Source organism: Physella acuta, unplaced genomic scaffold, assembly GCF_028476545.2.
Source record: "Physella acuta isolate Inbredline_101_S28 unplaced genomic scaffold, ASM2847654v3 ptg000345l, whole genome shotgun sequence".
Taxonomy (NCBI): domain Eukaryota; kingdom Metazoa; phylum Mollusca; class Gastropoda; family Physidae; genus Physella; species Physella acuta.
The window spans coordinates 879,584-901,826 of record NW_026731864.1 but is presented as its reverse complement, the minus strand read 5'-3'; the positions used below and the strand labels follow the sequence as shown (position 1 = coordinate 901,826).

Genomic DNA, 22,243 nt, shown 5'->3' with positions numbered 1-22,243 from the left:
TTATGTATAATTCAGTTATTTCAAGGCTAATATAAATTATATAGAACAGTTCTTGAAATTTATTAATTAACCTTTTGCAAACTGTTTTTACAAAATGAGCATAATGATGTATATACTTTTTATTCACCAAATATTTGTTACTCTATGATACCCCTCTAAGTTCCTTTATTTTTACAAAACACTCTAACATTTTTTACTTTAACTGCTTATTATGTTTGTCATTAAAAGGTAAACATATTTGTTTACACCAACAGCTTACTCAACTACTTGACATCCATGAACTTGACATTCATGAAGCATGCACATGAAAATTGTCACTTTTTTCTTTATCCCTAAAACTATTTTTTAAAATTTACTTGTTGAAACCATTTTTTAGATATTTGTTTGTTGCCTTAAAAAGTCAATGTATGCATTTTTCTTTCAACACCTCCAAATATTTCTGAAAAAAATTCCAGTATGTTTATGATATCTTTTGATATCACAATGTTGTCAAAATTTAAGCTGCCAGGACTTGAGTTTACTGAAGTTATAACCTGAAGTAAGCTCTAGTTTAAATTTTTTTTTTAAATTTTACATTTATTTTCAATAGATAAATATTGGTTGTAGTTTAGGATCTTCAGGGACTGTTAGAATTCAAGGTGTTTTCCAATATACTGATTTATGAATGCTTTGTTAGAATCCTTTCTTCTAGCTAGAACACCCTTAAATTGAGCTTAGTACTTATGATTTCTAGTACAATACTGATCAGACATGATGGTTAACTAGGTGGACATGAAGGCTAACAATGGGATAATACATCAGTAATGAGTTGTCTTAACCTTCTCAGATTTGTATCACACACCAACCTTTGCGGTACATCTAAAGCTACCTATCTGTCTGTCTCCACCACATGTGGGCATCGATAAATAAACCAGCACTATTCTTTTTTATTTTATCTTTTTTTTTGTTTCGCTAAGCCAGTGTTCATTTGGTTTTTAAACTTTTGTTTGATTTACCCCTTACATTTTTCACCATAAATGTACTTACATTTTTAATCATTATATGTTAAGTAACAGCTTACATTTGTATCACCTCAGTTTTACTTAACTGAAAAACCATATGCAATGTATGTTTTGTGAATATTTTTATATGGTGATATTTTAAAAAATTACATTAATTTAAGATTTTGAATACACAGATTGTAAGCTGACTTACAAATATTTACATCAATTTTTATTGAAGTTTGTGAATAAAGCTTACTTATCCATTTAGCTCCTTTCAATACATCTTATCTAATGATCATAAAATATCTTAGTATGAAAGTTACATCCATGAACAGATGAATGTAGTTATCCACTTCTGTGACTACAGAATAAGAGATAGTGTGATCAACGCAATGTGTACATATTCTATAAGTGGGATGTGCTCTGAGTCCCAGTGGTACTCAGAGAAGTTAAAATATTTTAGGGGAGCAATTTGTCTTTAAACACACAATTCTATAACCTAGTACATAGGTTTTTTTAACTGTGGCAATAGTTGTTAAAACGTACGAATGAATTACAATGAATTAAGACCAATGTATACAGATTGAATAAAAGAAGTCAAGATAAAAATTGTTTCATAATTTGTTTTATTGCACAAGTGTTGAGGCTCAACTGTTTTACATGAATTTATCTTACCCTAGCAACACAACTTGTTCCTTGTACAAAAATCCTTGGCATGTAAACACCTGTACACAAGTAGCTTCACAGATCCATAGCATTTTTTTCAAATCACATAAGAAAACTTATTTTTCTATTAAATGAATCCTATTAGGAAATAAAGAGCATAAAAATATTTTTTTAAAATTGCAGAATTATTTTGCTTGTACCCAATTAAGTATTTAAAAACAAACAACCTTAAGCCACAGATGCAGAAGGAACAAGTTGTGGAACTGGGTAAGGCAGTGGTTGCCGTAACAACAATGACATCAACACTACATACTTGGGTGTACTGTACCTAGTCTTTGGGTCCAACATACAACTCTTGGGTCTCAGGCAGAAACAGGAACCACGCCCATTTCCACCTTACAGCTAACTTAATGCCTTACAGCAACATTGTCTAATAAAAAAAAAAATCCACCCAACACTCCGGAACAAATATAAATAAAAAAATTTCTTGAATGATCCTGTTTCTACCTGAGCTTCAATCAGACTGGGCAACAGCAGCAGCTCAAAAATAAAGAAAATATTGACTTGACATCACTAGCAAGGTTTGACTTGACATCACTAGCAAGGTAAGGGCGTGCCTTATCCAGAATGAAAGGGGTAACACCCCCCTTTTTTTTTAGCTCTCATGTAAGAGATATGTTGAAAAGCTACAAACAAGTCCTCAGCTTTTAAATTTTATTTCCTACACCTTCAACAAAATGTTGAAAGTAATGAAACTAATGACCACCTGTTCTGAAAATGTCCATATGGAGTTTTTAGAAAAAGAGTTTTAAGCTGAACTAGCCAAGTCAACAAGAGAATCATGTTTGCATAAAATTATCTTAAGCTTCTTTTTGTAATAAAAAGCAATTAAAAAAGATGAGAACACCATTTCGCAAAGAAAATGTGACAGACGTACACAAACATCACCACAACAAATACTAGAAAAAGCTACACGCATTCCTAAATGCTAAAAATATACATGCACATTATTCTTAAGATATATATATTTATATATTTCATATTATTTTTAGGCATGTATAATAAATTAAAAAGCCAGACAAGCGATTTTGTAACATAATCTTCACTTCATTCATATCCTTAGCATTATACATGAATCAATATACATGTGCAGCAAAAACTCATGAAGACGTAGGGGACAAGATGAAATGAAAATCAAATTAAGAACATGTTTATTTTTTGTATTTAGTTTCTTGTCAATGAAATAATATAATTTACTTCATTGAGTAATTTATTTCATTCAACTATTAAGAGAATCTTACACACTTGTCATTATATAACAATTACAATCCAAAAATATTACTAAAAATATTTTTCATAGCTTTTTAATAAAATTAAGCAAAAAAAAAACAATTTTGTAGTTGTATTTGCAGTGGTGAGTTAAAAGAATGACTGACAACACTTGTTTTTGGCAATGTTCAAGACCTTGTTTTGTTCACACTTGACAAACTGAAATGTACTTCACACTATTTACAAGATTAGCAAACAGCTAAAGAAATATTACAAACTTTTCAAACAATAAAGAAATATTCTTGAGGACATTTTCAAATTCAGTGAACTACATTCATTCATTCAGGATTTGTAAGAGATAAACAATGCCATATCAAGTAACTTTTTTTTTGTGTTGTAATAACTGTTCATTAGGAAAAACAAGTAAAAAAGAAAATTTTAATTTTCTTACAATTCAAGGATATGTGTATCACTGCTTACAAAAATTTCAAAATAAGATTTGCTGAAAACCAAATTTCCAGTTTAGCAGATGTAAAAAAAAATGTATATAGAGCACATTACTTGTTTTCGATGAAACTTTAAAGATTGTGCTCAAGTGGCACAATACTCTACTCACTGTGTAATCCAGAAAACAGGAAAAATTATATCCAGGCATCCATTGACTAACTCCACCAAGGAGAAGCCTAAGCTAAAAAGGAGTAGTGTAAGACTAGGAATGATTGACTTACAGAACCCCATTCAAGGAGAATCAAGACAGCACTACAATCACACAATTAAGTTAGCAGCAGGCTGAGCCAACAAATTTTAAACCTAAGAGGAAAATGATAATCCAGATTTTTTAAAACCATTACTTAAATCTTTCAAAATGTTGAATTATGTGTCAGATACTAGGCTTACATAATAGATCAAAACATTTAATTAGGCTTTTATAATCCAAGTTATTTGGTGTAAATGTTTTTAATGTTATGCTAATAGAATTAAAAAAAAATGGTTAGTTATTTCATTTTTCCTTTATCTGCATCTACTAAAATTTAACTTTTGATTTATTACAACTGTTCACTATAAATGAAACAAAAATGGAGACAGTTAATTGAGTATTGAAAATTAAAAGGTTTCTTGACTGTGATCAAATGATGAAAACCATCACTGAAATGCAACCTACATACAACAACCTCACACAAAAATCGCAAAACATATTCAACACTTATCATAACCATACATTGATATTTTTTAAATAATGCAATTGAATAAAGCTAACAAATTTATACCTATGTACAGCACCAAAAAATATGAAAAAAAAAATAATCACTCACTCAAATATCACATGCAGGATAACTAGTTTGTTATCTACAACAGTCAAACCCAGAACAGAAATGATGAGCATAAATCAATCAACCTGACGATGAAGAAGTTCATTTTTACTTGATTGGAATAATGCCACTGCACCCAACTACAATGATGGCTTGCAGCAAAAGGTGAGAGACACTGAGGAGGGATGAAAGACCAATATGTACGACAAAATGTGGGGAGGGTGGTAAAAAAAATTGTGAAAGTCAAAGATAAATACACAACTGTACTGCAAGAAAGGGGACAAAAGGAAGACCAATCCCATTGAAATCTCTCAGAAGAAAGAGGCAATATTTTTCATGGATATTTCAGAAATTCAAAGCTACTACTGGTTTGTATTATTTATGTACACAAAAATATATAGATAATGGCTTATCTGTCTTAAATCAAATTTTCTTTTAAATTATCCTAAAGAAAACAAATCCCCTAAATCTTCCTGAAGTTGTTAATTACAGAGATACAGGCTAATAAATTAAACATCATATCTACACCACTGTTAAAAAATGCATGTAAAATATAAGTGAAGCTTAGCTATTATGACTTAATATTTTCTTATGAAAATGGTTATGTAAAATTCTAAATTCCTTTTTGAGGTAATATAAAACACTAATTGACTATGAATATTCACATTAAAAAAAAATCAACATATTAATTTAAAAGCAGTACACTACGGTGCAAAAACACTAAATTGATGTTAGGGGAAATACAATCACCGACAGCAAAATTTAGAAAAATGTTGACAGGGTTCTAAAGATGAACATATTGTACCAAATCTTTCTACATTTTTTTTCAATTTATTTATTATTTTTTTTTCATTATCAGTTGTGATAACTTAAGACTTGTTTAGGACCTGATTTGTAGGGGAGCAGGGAGCTGTGATAAATCTAAACAAATAATAGAAAAGTATTTAACCAGCAAAAACTTTCTAATATGTTTGACCTTGGATTTCACATGTTAATTTTACATCTCATCGTCCATTAACATTTACTTTAAACCTACTAGGTTGTAAAAAGTTAACCTAGTCAGTTATGATGTCAGTCAATTTACTATAAACATTTTAATTTCCCATTGGACTTAAAAATAACCCATTATAATAACCTAAATACCAAGTTAAAACTGACATGATTGTCGCTATACATGTCACTGAATTTTATATCAAGATAAATTTAAATGAAAACAAAACAACACCTTCAGACAGTGGGGGTCAAAAGAATCTCTTAGCATTGGTACTAGTATCAAACGAATGTGTCAGGGCAACTAAAATAAAACGTCTAACTCTAATCATCAAGATGGTGGTCCTTGTGAGTCTGTGGATGTGTTGTTTGAGTCGATTGACTTTTTCCCTCTTGTCATGCGTTCCAGCTCAGCGGCCGCATCCCGCGTCACAGCAGCTTTGTCTGTAAAAGAAACAAGAAAAAAAAAATACAGGTTTGTTAAAACAAGCTAAACGCACCTCAACAAATATACCTGCTCACAACCTTTTTCAAGTACATTCTAATTCACCAACAAATTGTAGCGGGCTAAAAAAAATACATCACCCCACATAAACTGAAAGCTGAACAAAAGCTCGACTCAAATAAGAATCATATACAGAAATACCCACATGAACAGACATGTAACCAGCACAATTCACAGCTTTAAAAAAACCAATTTATTCTTCTAATCTACATACAAACAAAAAATGTCCTACCAATATGCTCAGCTCCACTCATTGATGCTAAATATTTGGAGAGATTAATGAGAGAATATTAATATCTACTCCAAAGAGTAGTATTTAAGCTGGATTTTTTTTTATTTAAAAAAAAAAGAAGGGAGTCCCTCAACCACATGATTTGTATAAAAATGAACAATGCACACAAGAAAAGCTTTCTGAATGAGACTTAATCTGTCAAGTCCAAGCCCGGCCATCAGTTTTCTACACTGGAGGAAGTGAAACCTCTACTTCAATGATGCGAAAGACAACAGAAAAAGAATGAAAAGGAGCAGAGACAAAGAGAAATTGGGAGCATTTAAAACTGATGAGAGAAACTCACTTGGTCCTGGTTGTCCTGGAGTTTTGCTCAATAAACTATTGAAAAAGTTGGCCAGCATGCCCTCTGTTGTATTGCCTGGGGGTGCTCGAGTATCCTGATCATACAAACAAAACATTGCAACAGAAAAAAAAAACACAACTTTTTGTTATGGTGCTAAACATAAACACATTCAATTAAATATTTTAAAACATTCATTCATGCATAGAAATCAGAAGAACTTATATAAAACTGGTTTTAATGGGTTTTTTTTACTCTTATTTGTAGCACAGGTGTGAAAACCAGCTCGGATTACTACTAACATTGCTAATGCTAAATAAAATTAGCATTTAAGAAGTTGCAACAGTTTATGATAAACAACTATACAGTATTTGCAGTAACTATAAAAAATTAAATGACTAAGAACAGCAGGAAATTCATGGTGTATTTTGAACATAGGTGGTTTAGCATTCAATCACTATGGTAGCAAAGAAGTGAAATATGGCAGCAGCAACAACTCAGGTATTTGACCAAATAAAGAAAATAAAGCCTTACTTTAGCTCTTGTTGGTGTGCCTGTGTTTGCAGGTACTGGTGTTCTCTCTGGTGTTTTATGAACTTGAGGCCTTTGTTGTCTGGGAGCAGCAGGTTCCTTGTAAGATAAGAAAAAATACAGATTGAATAAACAAAATGTATAAAATCTTGGCTCAAAGACATAATTTACTTTACTTTATCCAGCTCAAACTCTCAGAGAACAAGAACTCACAGCTGCAGCAGTAGGAGGAGTCCCTGGTGCTACTTGTTTAGCTAGCTGAGACTGTTGTTTCATGAGGAAAACCTGCTCGTCCTCTGCCACTATCTCTGCATCACGTTGCACAACCTGACATGGTAAAGTGAACATGCACTAGAAATTATTTCTTACAATGTCATCATAATAATACTTCTAAAAATTAAGTGATTTTATTATAGTGCTTGTATTTAGAAACTTGCCCACAGAAGAAAACTGAATCTTATTACAACACTTCTGCATCAACTTAATTTTTCATGTGCAGTTATTACTTTAATCATTACAATCTAATAATAGGATAGGCACAAGAATAAGATTCATAATTTTGACAAGCTAGTTAAAAAATGCAATTACTTGGATAAACAATAAATTAAAATTACCTTTCTTGTGGAAGGTTTGATGATAACATCTTCGAAAGAGTCGTCTGGTTTCATTGTGGTCATGTTTTCATACAATATGCTAATTTTTTTCTCATTGTCCCATCCAGATGGACTACAAAACAAGATATGAAAAATATTTCTACAAGTGTTAACTATGGCACAAAACATAATGAGTGAAAAATCACATAGCACTATTTATGTAAAATAAATTATATTTTAACTGGATGCTTTCAAATTGTGTTAAAATGTTTTAGAGCAGTTAAAAATTGTTCACTAAAGATTATCTCCCAAATGGATAAGTAAATAAAACCTAATAATAGTCATCAATTTGATGAATGTTAAGTTTACCTGTATAAAGCCACACAATTTTTTTCTAAGAAAAGGTACTCACACAAAGACTGAATCCTTCTCAACAACAAGAGCAGGAGATGTGAATGGGAACCCATATATTCTGTGAACTAGGTATCTATACAACAAATCACAGTTCCTTTCATCTTTCACTGATGTGTAAAACATTGCCGCACCATCTTTTAAAAGAGTTAAGGGTTCTAGCACTGAACAAACACAACATGACAATACAAGATTAATGTACACTTTGTATTTGATCCTAGATAAGATAAGAAATGAAACCAGTACTATCTTATCCATATTTTTCAAAATATGCAGAATCCACTACAAACCAGAGAGCATTATAAGAACAATTAATTAAAAATGAAAACTACAAAACAAAGAAAAAGATAACAAAAAGGTGAAAAATTAAGAAGCAAATAGTAGGAAACAATAGCATTGGGAAAAGAACTTAAGTTATTCCATATAAAGGATACATTTTAAACAAAATTTCCTAATATGTTGTTGAATAAAATCTAGATGTTCATCTTTAAAGTCCAATTCTTTTTCCAACATTGAGATTGCATCACTCTGTGGAGATAAAATAAAAGGGTTTTGTTTCTGTACAAACACTTTGTAGTCAATCACCACACAAGACCCCCCAACACAATAACTTCATCAATCGTGCTCGACTACACCAGCTGATGTAAACCCTGAAACCCTTTGAGCTAAAACAATTTGTTTGGACCAGTGATATGACTGTATTTCTCCACAAACTAACATGATAGAGGTTTACACACCCACCTTTGTAACTACAACTACTATAGGAATTCCTAAGTTCTGTGATAAAGTCAGTTCCCCCAGGGGTAAAACACTCTCCTCCTCTGTACCAGCAGCTGGAGGGTGGAGGGGGTTGATGTCTCCTCTAGGGGGACCCTGTGTGACTATAGGGCCATCCCCAGGCTCAGTATAAGCTTGATAGACCCTGATTACTGAAACACAATCAGTTATTACAGGTGGTTTATTCTTTTTAAGTAACTGCATCAAATAACAAATAAAGCTCAAAACTGAAAACAAAACTGTGGTTTGCTTTAAATTTAAACTGTTACCAAGCAAGTATAAAAGGTTACAAATATTGAAATTAAGTTTGATATTATTGGTCGAAAAGATATCTTTATTTTTTTTTAAATTAGAATTTTGTAATAATATTGTTTTATAATGCAAAAATAGTGAAAAAAGGTTATAAAACAGGTGGAACTATTTTGAAAAATATGGATAAGATAGTACCAATTTCATAACGTAGGATAAAAGACTGTTATAAGAAAAATAAAAGATTACAAGGGTTCAAGAAATCAGTAAACAAAGGTCAAAGGTGCTAATAATTGTGAGGATATATGAATAACAGGATGGTCATAATAAAAAAAAAGTAGGTATTTGAAATGTTTACTAAACCAGCTGTCACTAATTACATAAACCTTTTTGTTTTGAAATTATCTATTAAATTTCTACAACGAAAGTGCTCAATCAAAAACACCCACTAATAAATGTAATGCTGCATTGTAAGTTTGAAAATACAATAATTTTTCATGAATGAAAAAGGTAAGAATAACATCTAAACACTACAGGTGCTGACTAGATAGGAACCAAAAAAAAATCAGATATGGACAACCATTTCATGTAATCCACATGGGCCAAACTACCATGGAAATACTTAACAGGTCAATAAAATGGAAGTTTATTTCTACCCCTCAAAACTTCAATTGTTACCAAAAAATAAATATTCATTTTTAAATTTTGTTGAAAAGCTATATTTTATAGACAAAATACTATTTGTGATTATTCTTTTCTTAATTTAAATAAAGCTGTGCACAATGGAAATTCAGGATATCAACTAGTGGGCATGTGTTGCACACTATTGACTTACATTACTTTAAACACTAAGCAATCTCAATGCAAACTGTTACACCCAATAAAAGATCAATACTTCATAACAAAAAGAAAAAAAAATGTATTAATATGTATGGCCACACAGTGAGTGCCTCAATCAACTTATATACCCACAAAATATGTTATTACGGTGAAATGTCCTGCATGCATTTAGACTTTAAGCAACCAGTGTAAAACAACTAAATAATTAAGTACATAATCCTGCAAAAACAAGAATGAGCTCAGTGAACATAACATACCCGTATTAACAAGATCATTGGTTTTTTTTGTTTAAATTAAGCAGCATTAATTCATATTACATTTATATTTTTAATTATATTAATTTCTAAATGACAAACTTTTGATTCTTCAATGTGTACATATGGTGTTTTGTAACTTATTGAAATAAATTTATTTAAAATTTAAAAAATATAATAACAGCCTTGCTTAACTTCCATGCCTGTGCTAATGACCGAGTAATCCATTTCACTTCATCAAAGTTAGCTAAAGGTATTTTAAATATTTTTATAATATTTATAATAATATGACCGTAAAACAAAAGAAAAAACGGTTTATCCAAGGAAATAGTAATGTCCAAACTAGGAGACTAAAGAGTAGACTAGTGCAAGTGGAGGCGAAAATATTTCACAGAAATGTAGTCTATCAATAAAAATATAAAATATACATTAGTAAAAGTAAGCCTATATGGAATATATCATAAAAATTACATATTGTCTCCAGAAACAATTTATTTTTGCAATGTATCTATTCTACAGCAGAAGTTACTATTTTATTTCTTTTCTAACTCTGTTTAACCAGACTGTTCATTTCTGTGTAGGTTAGACAAATACCATGAAAGATGCAGATATTGATTGATTTTTCAAGCACTAAGGGGAATTTGGTTTTTAAAGCAGGTGGAGTGATATACGTTTGGAATTGGCTGTTCTATAAAAGTTAAAGCAAAAGTCAAGGGAAGATAATAAGCTAGAATACATAAAGCTACCAAAGCGAAAATAATTGTACTAAAATTATTATGTAATTTATTATATTTAAAAAATTGCAAAACGTAGGTGACAAGGCAAAAAAATTATTTGAAATAAAATTGTTTTGCTTTTTAAAAAATACAATCTGCAAATTAATTCATCAGCTAATTATAATTATGTTTAGAATTTTTCATCAATTAAGTAAAGATTCTAGACTGAAAATATGACTCAAGCATTAAGTATACTAGAAAATAAAAGCTTAAATAAAAGCTTAAACACAAAAATAAAAATACACTTTAAGTGCTTGTTTTTTCATTGGTGGAATGATGACTACAGGCTAGAGTGTCAAAAGCTATTTAAAATAGTTTCCAATAACACTCCCTGTTACCACTAATGATAAACTAAGTTTAGCATAGCTTGGAAAAAAAGTTAATTTCTTTATAATAAAAATGAACACATACATGATGAACACATTAAAACACAGAAAACTAGTATCAATGAATATGCTATGTCAAGGAAATCACTTTCATTATAAGAGTGATGGGCTTTATTCAGCTTATAAACAAGCAAATATTGCTTAATTTAATTTTTAAATATAGAACATTTTGTTACAAATAGGCAAGATCCAATATAAATAATAATAGTTATATATTTGCATTATGGAACTACAACATACAATTTCTGACCTTTACAGAATCTAACCTTGTGGCATAATATAGTTAAACCAGCACTTAACTCTATTTTGACAGATGACATTTAATCTTGATTTCAACTTACAACTTTGTTCATATTCCATTTTTTTCTCGCCAGGGATCCTCAGCTTATCCACATGATTTCTCAACACATCTGCCCACTTATTCAGAGTTTCCAAGAGAGACCATGGCTGGGCCATCGAAACAACTAGCATGACTAGAGTATCACTGAAGGTATCCTCTTTAAGAGCATACTTCAATAGTCCGGTATGGTTAGGGTCACCATCCAGAACCCATACATTTAACCTCGCTTGCTCTGAAAAGTTATTTTAAAAAATAATATTAATATTTAAAATGATTTTAAAAGCATAAAAAAAGAATTGAAGAGTATTTTTTTTATGACTGCGTGAAACACCATGATGGTACTCACATTGTAGACATACTAACCTATTTTTATATCTCACCTTAAATTAGCAGCCCTTGTTAGGCTATTTTATTTATTGTCAATTTAAAAAAAACATTGTTAAGTAAAGATACTTGCCATCTCTATACTCGTCTTTCACGTCAATATAATAGTATTCTAAGCCAGAACCTTTTTTAGGTTCTTCTAAACCTTGAAGCTTGGCTATTAATGTTGTCTTCCCTGAATCATTGTCACCTAAATTTAAGGATATTAATAAGACAGTTTAAAAATAATGCACACATAAGAATACCTTCCTAAAATATTTAATTTAATTACTTGACATTTGATAAACATTACTGTATGAAATTGAAATATTTCTTAAAAGTAGTATGTGATAGATATGGCTATTAAAATTTTTATTTTACCTAATACAAGAACAGTTCTAGTAGTTGGTAGTTTGGACGCAGACCCTGACTGTACCTCACTAAGGATGTCAGCCCTGAAACACAAGTTGGTTTAGTTTTAATTAGTTGTATTCATGTACCTGAAGTAATGGGAATTAACAGAGTAAATTAAATATATCTTCACTGTTGCTAAGGCAACTTGTTTTTTTGTAAATTGAAACGGCATTTTGCAACTGAAGTTTTTCGGGGTTGATTGTACATCTCACCAGTCAGAATATAGATTAAAATAATCTAGTAGTGATGAATAACAAAGTGCTGTTTGTGCATTTTTGTCTTAGGTAGGATTTGCTGGAAAAAAAAACTCCCCCAAATAAATGTCTATGACCAAGACCTATTTTATAATTTTCAATTGTCATGTTTAGGCATATTTACATGTATGCCTATAAATTGTGCAAATCTGACAGCTCATACTCATCTAAACAAATGTTAAAGTTAAAAATTTTTGAATCCTAACGACTGAATAAGTTTATTGAATTTAAAGGTTATTCATTTATTGGTGTCTCAATTTACAAAATAAAAAAACAAATTTAATCTTTAGACTAAAGAATGAATTGTTTCAATAAGGCCTAAGAACCAGATAAATAAATAAACCTTCAAAAAGAAAAGTAATTACGCTAGTTTATGTTTCATAAAAAAACTTTATGCTTAATTTAAACCCAAAAAGTAGGCTACATTAACACATTAGGCCTACAGACTGAGGATAAGGTAAACAAAACTGAAATCAACTTCATTTGGTGGATTATACTACTAAGTTAGAAGTAGACTGTAGACCTATTGTTGGGGTCAACATGCTCATGCTAGATCCTCCATTACCGAATGAAATAACAACAACAATAAAATCATCAATCAAACTTTTCTCACTGGTGCAGACAACTGACAAGAAAATAAAATGGGCTGTGGGGATGTCATCTGGCAATGACTACGATGCAATTTCAGTTATTTTTAGTAGGCCTAAGGTCCAACTTTTATTTAGGCAAGGCCTTGTGATAGTAAAAGAATAACCTGTTTAGGTTAGGACTAGATCTAGAATCTAGATGAATAAATACTAAATAGCCTGATTCAAGTATTTCTTGAATGTAGGCCTAATGTTTACTTTATCAATATTCAAGTTTGTGATGTGTTTTTTGTAACAAGAGATTAAATTTTTAAAATCTAAATCTAGAATAGATCTAGAAATCTAGTCTAGATCTACCCTGCATAAAATTAATTAAATTAGATTCCAGATTTAAGCCAGGCGGGCAGGGCTTCTTGACTGCAGTAGTAAGTACTAAGTAAGTAAAGTAAGCTTACAAATATCATATGCCAGTTAAGTAGTAACACTCTTTGGTTTTATTGCATTATGTACTATGTAGCCTTAATTTAACTTAAACATCAGGTTTCGTGATGGGTAAACATTCTTGTCTACGCTTTTCATTAGGTTGATCAGTAAGAAGGAAAACATCATTTGCTACATTTTTTTTGCAGTCAAAACAAGAGTAAGAGAAGAAGAATAAAGCAACAGAAATAGTTTGCTTAAATGAAACAACTGATGATGAAAACTTCATTAATTCGTTAATCAAGTTATAATGTTCTATGCGATGCACGAACCATAAATTTTCAGCGTCATCGGTATTATTTCCCTCCTTCAAATTGCCCATCTTGTCTTCCTTCTCAGTGATGGGCGCCATATTGGATTAGTGAAAGCCCGTACCAGAATGTCATTGCGCATGCGCACAAACACGGAAAAGAATCCATGAGACGATGATTCATTCATGATGTCATCAAAATTGTATGTCTAAATCAATAACTAATTTTTTTTCAGAAACAACGTATGCATTGATATGTGTTGTAAATCGATTATTTTCTTAGCAAAGTAAAACATATTTTATATAACATTAGTAGCTATGATTAGATTAGGTACTAGGATAAATTTTTAATATTGTTTTTTTAGGGAAACAACTACTACAGTTAAAAGGAGCAGAAAATTACAATAACAGAACAGTTTTCCTTTTTGATGTAGCTCAAACGGTTAAATAGTTATGATTTTTTTTCGTATTAAAAAATGTGATTTTTTTAACATAGGATTTTTTCCAATTTCTGTGATAGAGTTTTTTTAAGCGTTTACTAAAATTGTCCTAGCTTGTAAACCATATGGTCAAATTTGTTATAACTTTGCAATGTCTTTATTTATTATATATGGAAGCATAATAAACAATAAAATTAGAAATTTATGGGCAGAGTTAAACAAAAACAGAAGTAGAACAGGGTACCCCCCCTAATTTTTCATATACAGTGCATTCATACAATCTCAGTTAAAATTTTAACTATTCCAAAAATTAAGCTCAAACTTGCTGAGAATGTTGAGCTATGGATGTGTCAGTTATTACAATCAAAATAATATTCATAACTGAAAAGTTTTTTGTTTTAACTGCTACAAAGCTGATAGATTATGCAATTTCGCAAAACCGAAGTCTTGTTGATGTGAAATGCAACATGATGGCAAATTTGAGTTATTAAGCACTTAAGTCTCAAAATTTGCCTGGCTCTAGATGACTCTATTCTTAAACAGAAACAATCAAAATATGTGTTTAAATCTATCTGTTTGACAAAAAATAAGGGGTGGAACAGGGTACACCCCCTATTTTTAAATACGAAATTTGTTCATACAATATCAGCTTAGGTCCAAACTATTTGAATCTAAAGCTAAAAACTAACTAGAGTGAAGCTCTGAAATAAGTGTGTTTGATGGTTCTATCTAAATAGTTGACAAATAGGTAAAATATGGTAAAAAGGTAAAACGCTGAGTCATCAACGCTCCTGACATAATTGAAAAACTGAACTAATATATGTAAATAAAATTGATGGCAAATTAGATCTATTAGAAATGTAAGGCCTTTTATTTGTATAAATGTAATTAACTTGTTAGTCTACTTATATATATAGTTTAATTAAAAAATTGTGTTTCTGTCTGTTCATTAGTATTTTACATTTCAGAAGAAGTTCAACATAGGTTGGTTTTAACATGATATAGAATCTAGAACTAGTTCATATTACTAAACTTCAATGTACTGCTTCAAAATTTATTTAAGTTATTTTAAAAAATATTACTTAATTTATCTAAATAAAAGGTGAACACATTTATTGTAATAGTTTTAATTCCTCTTTACAGTGTTCCCTCATTAGGCCATATAACTGCTCATCATATCGTAGAGATGTGCTGGTTTTAGAAGTGTAGGTTCTATCTGGAAAAGTAAACAGTACATTATTTGCTTTCACATCAAAATAAATAAAATGGTTTTTCTACACACTAAAATTAAATATTGAACATTTATTGCTATTACCGCTACAAACCTCCCCCCCCCCCCTCTACTCCACTACCTTCAATATCAAAACAGCGTTTGCCACTATCGCCGGCGGCAAAACATCGTTCGCCACTATCGCCGGCGGCAAAACATCGTTCGCCACTATCGCCGGCGGCAAAACATCGTTCGCCACTATCGCCGGCGGCAAAACATCGTTCGCCACTATCGCCGGCGGCAAAACATCGTTCGCCACTATCGCCGGCGGCAAAACATCGTTCGCCACTATCGCCGACGGCAAAACATCGTTCGCCACTATCGCCGGCGGCAAAACATCATTCGCCACTATCGCCGGCGGAAAAACATCGTTCGCCACTATCGCCGGCGTCAAAACATCGCTCGCCACATTTTTTTTTCTATTACCTCCCTTGCCACTTTCGCTTTCATATTGTAAACAAACGAATTTTTTTATAGAGGTAGCAAATCTGTGCAGCATATAACTTTTGTGCGCTATGTCCAAACAACTTGATTTTTTGAAACAATAGAGAAAAGTGGTGTAGAATTCATGTAAAGCAATAAAATTCCTGTTTATTATAAAAATAAACAGTAGGGAGTAAATTAAACTTACCTTATTTTCACTAAAACACTCCATCTTGAATAATCCATGCACAAAATTAAAAAAACAATGAAAACGCAAAATGTCCATTTTTTATGAAAAATCGGCAATCGCACGAAAATTGATCGGGCGATAACACCGAGCGATAAAAATTACGAAACTATAGCATTCGCGTAGCCGCAAATTCTCGGCGTCTGGGTAACGGGGACGAAAAACTCGCCGCGCGGGGTAAAACGAGATGTAATCCTAGTACCTAGATTAGATGCTGTTTATGTCAATGCTGAACAATAACTGCGGCTAGCTATTTTAAACTGCTGGTATTTATATAACAAAAGTTATCAATCAATGGCATTTGGGTATGGACCATAAAATATTAGGCCTATTGCAACAGTTGGTTCAAGATAGGAAACAGCGGGTGCCTAAAGCTTTCAACATTGAGATTTGAGATTGCGAAACAGTCATAATACATTCCAGCCGAAAAAAAAACTGGGGTGACAACCGATGACAGTGAACTAGGGAAAAAAAAGGAAATTATTTCATAGAGTGTATTGACAATAAAAAGTATATCAGTTAAGTACAAAGCCGAAGAGACACACTCTCTTAAATTGAGACCCATCAGCTAGAATCTAGATCAGGGGTCTCCAAAGTTTTCAGCTCGAGGAGTCCCCCCACCCCCCAACAAAATATAATTTAAACAGAAATATATACACATTTTAAGTGCCCCCACACCTTTCCCCGACCCCCCCCCCCCCCCCCCAAGGAGAAAAAGTCTGAAAGAAACGATGTCGGGGGCCGACAACACACTCGAGTTCCAAGTTTGTTCTCCTTGGGCAAACACAAAAAAACCCACCCGCTTGCAATTCAATGACCTCCACCACAGTTCATCTAGGCAACTGGTTACATTGGCTTCAAATGGGTTTTGAAACATTCTCACTACTTCTGCCTTTGAATCCTAGTCAGAAAACCGCTACTGAAACTGCAGCTGGTTTGATGATCTCGCATGCAAATGATGTGGGGAACAGAGCTGTTGCTTCAGCCATAAAGACCTTGCACTGCTGAAAGTGCGTCAAGTTTTTGGCTTGTACTTGTCCAAAAACACGACAAGTTTGTATCTGAAGGCCTTTAGTTGGGTGTATAGATCAGAAACTAGATTTCCCTCTCTTGTAGCTTTAGCTTCAGAAAATTTAAATGACTAGTTATGTCTGCAGCAGAGGCCAATTTCTAAACCCGCTATTTATCAGACATTAATGGCTGTAGCTTGTCTTTACTTTCCAGGAAGTCACCTATTTCCGTTCTTAACTTACATACTTTTCTCAGAACTTTCTCACAACTTAGCCATCTTACTGCTGTATAATAGGGTACATCTTGCGATTCTGTATGTGTATCTTTCAATATGTCTCTGACCTGTCTGTGGTAGAGCCCATGTGACCTTATCAAATTCACCATGTTCACCACAGTATTCAGTGCACTATTAGTGTCCACACATTTAGCACACAAAGCTTGCTGGTCAATAAGACCGTGCAGGTACATTGGATGTAAAATATTTTCTCATTCGCTTGTCCAACCAAGCCTTTCTTTATGCCACTCATGTACTTTCCTCCATCAGCAGTCAGGTAACTGAGGTTAGTCCAGTCCAAGTTATAATTAGCAAATATTTTTTAACTCATTGAATATATCATCTCCGGTAACAGTGTCATACATGTTATGTAAGGAAGCCAGCGTTTGTGTTACGTTATTGTCTTCATCCACACCTGTAATGAACACAAGCAGTTGAAAGGTTGAACAGCTGTCCAGCGACTCATTCAATGCAATTGAAAAATTGCGAAACTTGTTTGCATTTTTTACTATTTGAGTCACAATGTTTTCGTTAATGTCTGCAACACGGAGGGCAATGGTATTTACACCCAAAGCTACTTTTTCAAATTGTTTTGAATTTTCTGGGCAAAGTTCCTCAGCCACCTCTAACAAACATTTTTTCCGAAGACAAAAAGATCACCGCGGGCCGGATAAGAGTACCTCGCGGGCCGCATCCGGAGACCCCTGATCTAGATGGACAAACTCGCCATTTAGACGCCATCTCAAACTACCACAATTATCTCGAGCCCCGGGCGCCGACCCTAGAGGGGGGCGTCTAAATGGGTAGAAAAAAAATGTAAAAGCTAATTTTAAGCTTCATTTTTAAAATTACAAACAGTTTAAGTTAAGAAAGTTGACCGCAACCAGCAGTAGCGTAGCGAGGGGAGCTGGCGGGGGGGGGGGGGGGGGGGCATATGTCCCCGGGCGCCGACCTTAGGGGGCGCCAAAATGGGTTGGAAAAATAAATTGAAAGGTTGAGGGGGGTGCAAATCGAAAGTTTGAGAGGGGGGGTGGGGGGTGGGGGGGAGGGGTGCAAATCGAAAAGTTTGTCCCCGGGCACCGGGAAGGGTCGCTACGATTCTGGCAACCAGCCTTTACATAGTGAATTAACTGTTTTCTTCCTTTGTAAATGTAAACCATATACCCTTAAAAAACAGCGACCGGCAAAAATCGCTTACAGCTTTTCCTAGATGAGGGGAGGGGAGCGCTTTTTCGACTACTAAAATCGGAAGGCTTTACCTGGATAGGTGAGTAGATAACTTTTATCACTTAGAAAAAGAAAATAATTGTACTAAAGCGTTTTGTGTACGAGTAAAATAATAAAGAAGGTGGTGGGTGTTGGCGCTTTTTCGACAATGTAAATGGGAAGGATTTACACTGGAACGGTGAGTAGATAAATCGTATTAACGGGTAAAGTATGAATTCTCTAGCCGGTTTTCTGTAACAGGTCCCACTCCCTTTGTCCCTCCGCTTTATCCCCTCCCTCCTCTTGCCCCTCCCTCCTCCTCCTGCCCCTCCCTCCCACCCCACCCCTCCCCCTCCCTCCCTCCCCTTGCCCCTCCCTACCTCCCCTTGCCCCTCCCTCCCCTTGCCCCTCCCTCCACTTGCCCTTCCCTCCATCCCCTTGCCCCTCCCTTCCCTTGCCCCTCCCTTCCCTTGCCCCTCCCCCTGCCCATCACTTCCCTTGCCCCTCCCCCTGCCCATCACTTCCCTTGCCCCTCCCCCTGCCCCTCCCTCCTCCTGCCCCTCCCCCTGTCCCTCCCTCCTCCTGCCCCTCCCTCCTCCTGCCCCTCCCCTTGCCCTCCATCCCTCCTCCTGCCCCTCCCCTTGCCCTCCATCCCTCCTCCTGCCCCTCCCCTTGCCCTCCTTCCCTCCTCCTGCCCCTCCCCTTGCCCCTCCCTCCCTCCTCCTGCCCCTCCCCTTGCCCCTCCCTCCCTCCTCCTGCCCTCCCCTTGCCCCTCCCTCCTCCTGCCCCTCCCTCCTCCTGCCCCTCCCTCCTCCTGCCCCTCCCTCCTCCTGCCCCTCCCTCCTCCAGCCCCTCCCTCCTCCTGCCCCTCCCTCCTCCTGCCCCTCCCCTTGCCCCTCCCTCCTCCTGCCCCTCCCCTTGCCCCTCCCTCCCTCCTCCTGCCCCTCCCCTTGCCCCTCCCTCCTCCTGCCCCTCCCCTTGCCCCTCCCTCCTCCTGCCCCTCCCTCCTCCTGCCCCTCCCCTTGCCCTCCATCCCTCCTCCTGCCCCTCCCCTTGCCCTCCATCCCTCCTCCTGCCCCTCCCCTTGCCCTCCTTCCCTCCTCCTGCCCTCCCCTTGCCCCTCCCTCCTCCTGCCCCTCCCTCCTCCTGCCCCTCCCTCCTCCTGCCCCTCCCTCCTCCAGCCCCTCCCTCCTCCTGCCCCTCCCTCCTCCTGCCCCTCCCTCCTCCTGCCCCTCCCCTTGCCCCTCCCTCCCTCCTCCTGCCCCTCCCCTTGCCCCTCCCTCCTCCTGCCCCTCCCCTTGCCCCTCCCTCCTCCTGCCCCTCCCTCCTCCTGTCCCTCCCCTTGCCCCTCCCCTTGCCCCTCCATCCTCCTGCCCCTCCCCCCTCCTGCCCCTCCCCTTGCCCCTCCCTCCTCCTGCCCCTCCCCCCTCCTGCCCCTCCCCTTGCCCCTCCCTCCTCCTGCCCCTCCCCCTCCTGCCCCTCCCTCCTCCTGCCCCTCCCCCCTCCTGCCCCTCCCCTTGCCCCTCCCTCCTCCTGCCCCTCCCCCCTCCTGCCCCTCCCCTTGCCCTCCCTCCCTCCTCTGGCCCCTCCCCTTGCCCCTCCCTCCCTCCTCCTGCCCCTCCCCTTGCCCCTCCCTCCCTCCTCCTGCCCCTCCCCTTGCCCCTCCCTCCTCCTGCCCCTCCCCTTGCCCCTCAGTTTAATTCAGTTTTCTAATTTAATTTGGTGACAATCTTCTCACAACGGCAGGGGCGTCTCTGTCTGTTGTAGTATGTGACAATCTTCTGACAGGGGCGTCTCTGTTGTGGTATGTGACAATCTTCTGACAGGGGCGTCTCTGTCTGTTGTGGTATGTGACAATCTTCTGACAGGGGCGTCTCTGTTGTGGTATGTGACAATCTTCTGCCAGGGGCGTCTCTGGTATGTGACAATCTTAATCTTCTGACAGGGGCGTCTCTGTCTGTTGTAGTATGTGAAAGTCTTCTGACAGGGGCGTCTCGGTCTGTTGTGGTATGTGACAATCTTCTGACAGGGGCGTCTCTGTTGTGGTATTTGACAATCTTCTGACAGTGGCGTCTCTGTTGTGGTATGTGACAATCTTCTGACAGGGGCGTCTCTGGTATTTGACAATCTTCTGACAGGGGCGTCTCTGGTATGTGACAATCTTCTGACAGGGGCGTCTCTGTCTGTTGTAGTATGTGAAAATCTTCAGACAGGGGCGTCTCTGTTGTGGTATGTGACAATCTTCTGACAGAGGCGTCTCTGTTGTGGTATGTGACAATCTTCTGACAGGGGCGTCTCTGTTGTGGTATGTGACAATCTTCTATCAGGGGCAGGGGCGTCTCTGGTATGTGAAAATCTTCTGACAGTGGCGGCTCTGTTGTGGTATGTGACAATATTCTGACAGGGGCGTCTCTGGTATGTGAAAATCTTCTGACAGGGGCGGCTCTGTTGTGGTATGTGACAATCTTCTGACAGGGGCGTCTCTGTTGTGGTATGTGACAATCTTCTGACAGGGGCGTCTCTGTTGTGGTATGTGACAATCTTCTGACAGGGGCGTCTCTGGTATGTGACAATCTTCTGACAGGGGCGTCTCTGTTGTGGTATGTGACAATCTTCTGACAGGGGCGTCTCTGTTGTGGTATGTGACAATCTTCTGACAGGGGCGTCGCTGTTGTGGTATGTGACAATCTTCTGACAGGGGCGTCTCTGTTGTGGTATGTGACAATCTTCTGACAGAGGCGTCTCTGGTATGTGACAATCTTCTGACAGGGGCGTCTCTGTTGTTGTATGTGACAATCTTCTGACAGGGGCGTCTCTGTTATGTGACAATCTTCTGACAGGGGCGTCTCTGTTGTGGTATGTGACAATCTTCTGACAGGGGCGTCTCTGGTATGTGACAATCTTCTGACAGGGGCGTCTCTGGTATGTGACAATCTTCTGACAGGGGCGTCTCTGTTGTTGTATGTGACAATCTTCTGACAGGGGCGTATCTGTTGTGGTATGTGACAATCTTCTGACATAGGCGTCTCTGCACTCTAACCACCTTCTAGCAAATCGTATTGTATCGGGGCTGCTACTTCATCAGGTTACAAGTAACTCCTAGACTTCGCCTATTGAAGAAAAAAAAACATATCTGTATGCAGTGCCCGCGCGATGAGTTCCAGAACGGAAATTACCTGTTTTAAGTTTGACTGTCTTTAGTTATAATTGTAAAATGTCTATATTGTGTGATTATGTAACGATTTGTTGTTTTTGAAAGATAAAAGTTTATAAATATTATAGATTTATTGTTATAAATAACCTGCCAAACCATTTAGTTTAGAACTTCTGCTCTATATAATTTTTAAAATAGCAAATAATAACTTAAAGTTTTATTTATAAGTAAACGGTCAACCTAAGGTGAGTAATTTAAAATGAATGTAGATTTAAAAAACGAGTTATCTCCCATTTGGAAATCCAACACCAAAATAGTATTCAAGGGAAATAACGTTAACATGAATAACTAAATTAATTAAATGTAACTAAGACATGCTTGAAAAACACAATATCCCTCTTTAAAGTTCATTACGTAA

At 36.3% G+C, this 22,243-nt stretch overlaps 1 protein-coding gene across 2 annotated transcripts; it reads right to left on the bottom strand.

Moving 5' to 3' along the window:
- Positions 1-1,592: 1,592 nt before the first annotated feature.
- On the bottom strand, positions 1,593-13,922 carry LOC131941091 (cytoplasmic dynein 1 light intermediate chain 2). 2 transcript variants are annotated; one of them, XM_059300086.1, is made up of 13 exons: positions 13,823-13,922; positions 12,197-12,270; positions 11,910-12,026; positions 11,454-11,684; positions 8,572-8,759; positions 8,265-8,358; positions 7,832-7,967; positions 7,441-7,552; positions 7,040-7,153; positions 6,830-6,925; positions 6,299-6,392; positions 5,956-5,982; positions 1,593-5,662 (listed from the first exon to the last, which is right to left on the bottom strand). In XM_059300086.1, the coding sequence occupies exons 1-13, from the start codon at positions 13,900-13,902 to the stop codon at positions 5,550-5,552; spliced, it is 1,476 nt and encodes a 491-aa protein (XP_059156069.1). In that variant the 5' UTR covers positions 13,903-13,922; the 3' UTR covers positions 1,593-5,549. The 2 variants fall into 2 exon arrangements, with proteins under 2 accessions (XP_059156069.1, XP_059156070.1); XM_059300087.1 differs by lacking the exon at positions 5,956-5,982.
- Between the last annotated feature and the right edge of the window lie 8,321 nt (positions 13,923-22,243).

What these genes read in the sequence shown, in the direction of transcription:
- LOC131941091 (XM_059300086.1), bottom strand. Translation starts at nt 13,902, where the DNA reads ATGGCGCCCATCACTGAGAAGGAAGACAAGATGGGCAATTTGAAGGAG. An exon ending in GAAAGACGAGTATAGAGATG is followed by an intron (nt 11,685 to 11,909) that starts GCAAGTATCTTT and finishes ATAACTTTTCAG; the next exon opens with AGCAAGCGAGGTTAAATGTA. An exon ending in GAGAAGGATTCAGTCTTTGT is followed by an intron (nt 7,553 to 7,831) that starts GTGAGTACCTTT and finishes CTTGTTTTGTAG; the next exon opens with TCCATCTGGATGGGACAATG.